This window comes from Merops nubicus, unplaced genomic scaffold (assembly GCF_000691845.1).
Source record: "Merops nubicus isolate BGI_N331 unplaced genomic scaffold, ASM69184v1 scaffold8791, whole genome shotgun sequence".
NCBI classification, from domain to species: Eukaryota; Metazoa; Chordata; class Aves; order Coraciiformes; family Meropidae; genus Merops; species Merops nubicus.
The window spans coordinates 25,102-31,101 of record NW_008590236.1 but is presented as its reverse complement, the minus strand read 5'-3'; the positions used below and the strand labels follow the sequence as shown (position 1 = coordinate 31,101).

Sequence of the window (6,000 nt, the reverse complement as noted above, 5' to 3'; positions counted from 1 at the left end):
GCAGGAATGTTGTGATCAAGGAGTTCCCCAAGCAGCAGAACTAACACCCAGAGGAGCCAAGCAGGAGCCTCATGGCACCCTGCCCGCCAGACACGGGCCTCCTGCCCCAGCTCTGCCCACGCACGCCAGGAACTCTGCGCTGGCTGCCCAGAGAGCTGCCCACGGAGGGCAAGGGCAGCGCCAGCAACCCCTCCCTACCTGCTGGTCCTCACAATGGGAGTAGGCAGGACACAGGTCAGCTGCCAGCCGTACGCAGCGAGAGAATTCAGCAGCGGGACGTAGTCGGTCTGCACCTCGGTGCCCTAGGAGAGAACCATCGACAGCTGGCAGCGTCACCTGCACTGTGACATTCCGTTGGGGACACGCAAAAAACAACCACAAAAAAATCCACGTGTGGGCTTCCTCGGAGGGAGGATGGAGTTTTGCACTGAACTGGGTCATTGGGTGCATTCAGCCAGGCAGGAAGGAAAACGTTTGAAAACACGAGAGACAGGCCCAGCCGCTTGCACGCGGCAAACTGTCAAATGAGTTGTTTAAAATGGCAGACATCTGTGATCTTGTTTTCACACCGCCTGACTCATCCAACCAGCCTTCAATGACTCCACATCCGAACAGGAAAAAGTCATTACATTTTATCAATTATCTTCTCCCAAGCAAAAAGATATTCAAGTAGTAAAAAAAACGACAGCATTGCTTTGCCTAGGTTCGGTACCTGTCTGAGCTAGAGTAAAAACCCAAAGATCTGTACTGAAATCAGACAGGTTACTCTGCTGTGATGGATCAAAAGCAAAATAGCCAACAACAACAACAACAACAAAAACCAAAATATAAGTACAGGTCTGTTCCTTTTATCACCCACAAATACGCATCACTTCCTTGTTAGTTTGAACCAGGAAACCTGTGGGCGAGACGAAAAGCATTGCCTTTCGGTGCCAGAGCCCGGCTCCAGCCGCAGAGCCACCCAGCACAGCCTTGCTCATTCTCTTTCTGCTAAATGGCAGACCCTGTAATTTGCACGGAAAGAACCACTGGTGGTTTCAGCAAAGATTGCTCCAGTGAGGTGTCTAACTGCCAAGACTTCCAGTAATTTAACAAGAAGATGCTAGAGCATATTTACTAGTTTTTAATTTTAATAAACACAAAGCAGACAAACCAGTAACTAGTAACCTCTAAACATAACTACCTTCCACTGGAATAACAACTGTATTTGCCAAAAAGCTCAGGCACTTACACTGCTTTCATGTGCACACAAGGAGTTTTAACTGCCAGTTCTCAGCACTGGTTAAGGCACAATAGTTTTGCAGCTCAAAAAAATCCATTTATTCCACAGTAATAAAATAGTCATTTGATCAGAACTAATCCAAATCCTGCTGTAGTTATTTCAAAGTATTTTAGTGAATTTCAAACTCAGCTCTTCCTTTCTTCTAACAAATGTAATTTAGGTCACTTGATATCTTCATAACTGAAGGACTGCCTGACTATACCTATTAAAAACCTGATCATGACTACAACTGCAAATAGCTGAAGGAGCTGTATCACTCCCGCTTAAAAACATTTTAAAACTCTATTCCAGCAAGCGCATGCAAGAGAATGCTCTACTGGTGTTACTTCTGTATTCTGTACAGAGGTTTTCAGGGCCTTCCAGAGATACTGCTGCTTTACAGCATCACCATGTACAGACCACTGTTGCTAACTCTAGGAGAGGATGTCCTGCGAGAGGGGCCTTTGACTTACGTCCTCTGAAGCAGCTGGGACTTGTCCTACATCTGTGGTTGTGGTAGATTCAGAGTTTTTTCAGACTCCCATTTCCCACTCTAAGATGGATATTTCTGCCCTCTTTCCAGTTTTTAACATACAATATTCAAGGGCAATGCAAAAATTATGGCATATCTAGATGCCTTTAAGACCTCATGTCTCAGGAAAACACACTAACAACACACTGAGATTTTTAAGAACGGTCAACAACATCTTCCAAAAATAATGACAAAATATGCGACACGTAGGAATAAGTTCAGAGCACCCACCATTGCAAGCCTGCCATGAGGTGCCTGGAAGAACATATAAAAGGATCTGACTAAAACATTCCCTCCATCAAACAGCATTTGTAGAGGAAGAACTAGAAGCAGCTCACTCATTTAAAGGGTGGAAGACTACTAGGTCAGGAAAAACTGGCTCAGCAGACCTTTTTCATGCCCCAAGCAACATCTTGCATTGCAAGGAGGATTTCTATTTTGAATTCATTGCCTAAGGATGGCAATTAGCAAGGAGAACCTTCTCCTTGCATCAGGATGTGCAACAAACGTCAAACATCAGAGGGAGATTAGGGCAATGAGGAAGGACATCAATACCACACAGAGCTCATTTGGCTGCTGCAGAAGCCAAATTGTTTCAGGGATGCACCATCAGCCCTGCCACAGCCCAGTGTCCCTGCAGGCACTGGGTGGTGAGACAGGGCTGGCTCTGGAACCGTCTGACTCGTCGGGATTAAGCATCATCTGCATCAGATGAAATCTATCACAATCCCAAGGGTGCTGAAAGGAAAAGAGCAGGAAAAGCAGGTTCAGAAGTATAAAGTTGTTGAAACACAAATGTAAGATTAAAATCAATTAGGCTTAAAGAATTTAAAAGAAAATCTGGAAATGTAAAAAACTGTTGAAAAAGTGCTGTGCAATTGCTACAGAAGGGCGGCCTCTTACTCCTCACATGCGCTGGTACCTGGCACCACTATCTGCTGCTTGGAGGAAGGAAGCACATACATTATGCAGAGGTGAACACCTCCTCCAAGCTCCACATGCTCTTTAACAAGCTCTCTCCAACTCCGCAGGATGCTTTGCTGGAGTCAGACACCAAACCTCTTCCCAAGGTCCCTGGGGGAATAAACTACTCATAATAATTGGCTATGTTTGAAGATGATAGGCAAGAGAAAGGAGACACTCCTGAATAAACAGGTGTAATTCATATGGGCTTCAAGCTCCTTACTTGCAAATAGATAATTGAAGCTTTAAGATGACAAGAAATGGTTTCTCCCTCCCCCTCCTGAATCATCGGTGGTAATCCTATCCCAGGACTGGAATTTGTGTGCCAGCAGGAGTCATGGTTACACAGATCTTTAATTGCTGTCATATTAAATGCCTTCCAAAGCAAAAATGCTTCTAAACAAACAATACACTGGGAGATGGGTACAGACAAGAGTCATCCTGTATTCATTTTACATTTAATACAATAACTAAAATTATTTTATCTACTATTATTTGAGACAATGCAAATAAAATTTCAAACATACAGTTCCATAAGATGCTCTTTCTAGCTAGCAAATATTGGAGTTGAACACCAGCAAGTAGTGAGTACGTGCCAGAGCTCTACTGAAAAAGAAGTGTTTAAATAACGTGTCTCAAACTGCGAGACATTTCATTCAGTGAAAGGGTGGAAAATTTTAATTAACTTGCTTTCCACTCTCCTGTGGATGCTAAGTAATCTCTGATCACACCTTTAGTGTCAAGAAGCCAGAGCATATTGAGCTAGGTTTTTCCCTTGACTTGCATCACATGAAAAGAATTCACTTTATTTATAGTTGTACTGTTTGTTTCCAGCATTTTCTCATTTCACAGTTGCTTTTGCTCATTAGAAAAAAAAAATGATTAAAAAATCATAACAATAATATCTAGGGCAAGTCACACAAACAACTGCATTAACAATTTTTCTTTTCTTTTTCTCACCTACTGAAGCAATTTTAACCACAGCAAGATAATAAACACGACAACTACTAAGCTCTTGTGAGACAGAAGTTCTTTAGAAATCATTCCTTCCTGGGTTGAGTGAACGTGATTTAGTTACGAGGCAGCTATGGATTGTCACTATATTTTTTTCCATCATGGATTAAAGAGTGGAAGATTGAAAATCCCATTAAATAAATTTTAATAAAACCTTTATCGGCAAATCCTGACAGACTGCGTACTAAGATCTAAAGGCAGATGGCAAAAAGGATGGGAACTACAAAACATGAGTCACTTTGAAAGTGTAACCTACTATTTGTTGGGGAAAACAGGCAGTGTGTTCAGACCCAGCTCCTTCCAAAGAACAGAGGGGAGAGCCCACGAGGTTGGCAACCTGCACCCCCTGCCAGGGCTGGTTACCAGTACCCACCACTGCCAAAGCCAGTGTTTTCTCTCCTGGGGCACTGAAGGGAGGAAGAGGAGGTGGCAGAGGCAGGACCCACACCTTGGTGGCAAAGAAAGAAAGAAAAATGGGAGAAATGGGATATATGGGCTGTGTGAGAACGACTTGGTACAACTGTGCTGCAAAGGGTTTATGTTTGCAGCAACACAGCCAACAACGAGACTAAACCCAAGCTCTAATTTTTTTTCAATTATTTGCCTTTTTCTTTTTCTGACTTCTTCCAAAAGGTAATTTCTGCTAACCATATAACATTATAAATCTCTTAAAAGCACTTATCAAAACCAGAAGTTTCACAAGTGTTTCAGCAATAGAAGTTGGCCTATGCTCCTCTGGTACTGAGCTGCTCCTACATTTCCATGTGTAGTACACCACAGCACCTTGCTAGCAGATTCCTGCTACATGCCCATTAGCTGTATAGCAGAGGGATGTGGGACAATGGGACGTCAGTGGAAAGTTAACATTAAAAAAAACAGTAATACATAAATCCACAGACAGGCTTTTTGCTCATTATTCTGGGCACAGGCAATTTAAAGCTATTTATGATTAGTTAATATATGTGAATTCATGCACTGTGAAATATTTCTGAGACTGCAGTAAGGCTGTAACACTGCACAGGGTGCCGTGCTGCTCAGACAGTTCTTCTGCATTCCAGGTGTGTCTGGTCACGAGTTCAATACCCGGACTGGGTGCCAGTGCCACGCAGCGTTCACATCTGCCTCCAGCTAGGGTGAGAGAAAACCAACCAAAAAACCTTCCTGTGCCCACAAGGCCCACTTCCCCCAGTGACTGCTGCAGATGCTAATCCTACTTTCAAGCATATGTATAAACTAACAAAAATGTTTGCATGCTCCTGATACTGCCTGCACCCGTAACAGAAGCACATTTGCACAGCCACACAGTTCTGCATTTCCAGAAGCACAGGACAGGTAGTGAAAGTGCCCTGCAAGGTGGATGTGTTGGCACAGAAGTTCTCCACAAAGGAAGCACAGAAGCATCTTACAAAATGTGTTAAACTTATCGTTGCACAGGCAACATACATGTGACTGGGCAACTCCACAGAACTGGCCACAAAGCACAAGAAACAAATGTGACCTACCAATCCATTAGTGTATTTTTTTAAATAACTCTGGCATTTTTAGTCTCACAACTCCTGCAACACTTGGGCACCACACCTTACAGTGAGCACTGATTTTACTGTTTGTCCATCAACAGGTTTTGGAAAAAAAAAACAACAAAGAAAACCCATTACCTGAGAACCTGTATACTCTATGACGTCTTTCCATACACAGCTTAATCATCTCCACGCAGCTTCCCCAACATGATTTCTTCTGGTTACAATTTATTTTCAAACAAAATCTGGCTTTTGGAAAAAGGCTTTGTGCACCACTCCACTGTTATGGAACTAATAATTCAAAGCACAGATCCTCTGCTGCTGTCATTACAGGCAGTGGGAGAGCAAACACTGGCACTGCCCTTAATTCATATGCAGGCTGTGTATGTGATTTATGGGGTCTCAGCCCCTGCTTCCCATGCCCCTCAGTATGCTGAGGCCTCTCCCAAACCTGCCTGGCAGCAGCATACAGTCAAAGAGGTGCACCGGCCAGGGCACTACTGCCTGGCTAAAGGTGACCTGCTGGGGAAAAGAAACATGACTTGTGCCCTGTGTGGTTTTTTTTAGAAGAGGACTGAAATGCTTTTTCTCAGCTTGTTCTTCAGTGTAAAGTTCAGAGCTGGTATGCTTACTTTTTCCTGACAGATTTTACAGGTGAGCAGAGAACTCACAAACCTAAGCAAACCATCACAGATAGGAAGTCATTGTTTTAG

The 6,000-nt window shown here is 43.4% G+C and overlaps 1 protein-coding gene across 1 annotated transcript in view; it reads right to left on the bottom strand.

Annotated features, from left to right (window-relative positions):
• The window catches only part of RFTN1 (raftlin, lipid raft linker 1), a gene marked incomplete at both ends in the record, with an annotated part of 29,462 nt that overhangs the window by 4,713 nt on the left and 18,749 nt on the right, over positions 1-6,000 (bottom strand). The window contains one exon of the mRNA XM_008949856.1: positions 199-302. Within this exon, the coding sequence (XP_008948104.1) occupies positions 199-302 (104 nt within the window). The remainder of the gene's footprint in view (positions 1-198; positions 303-6,000) is intronic.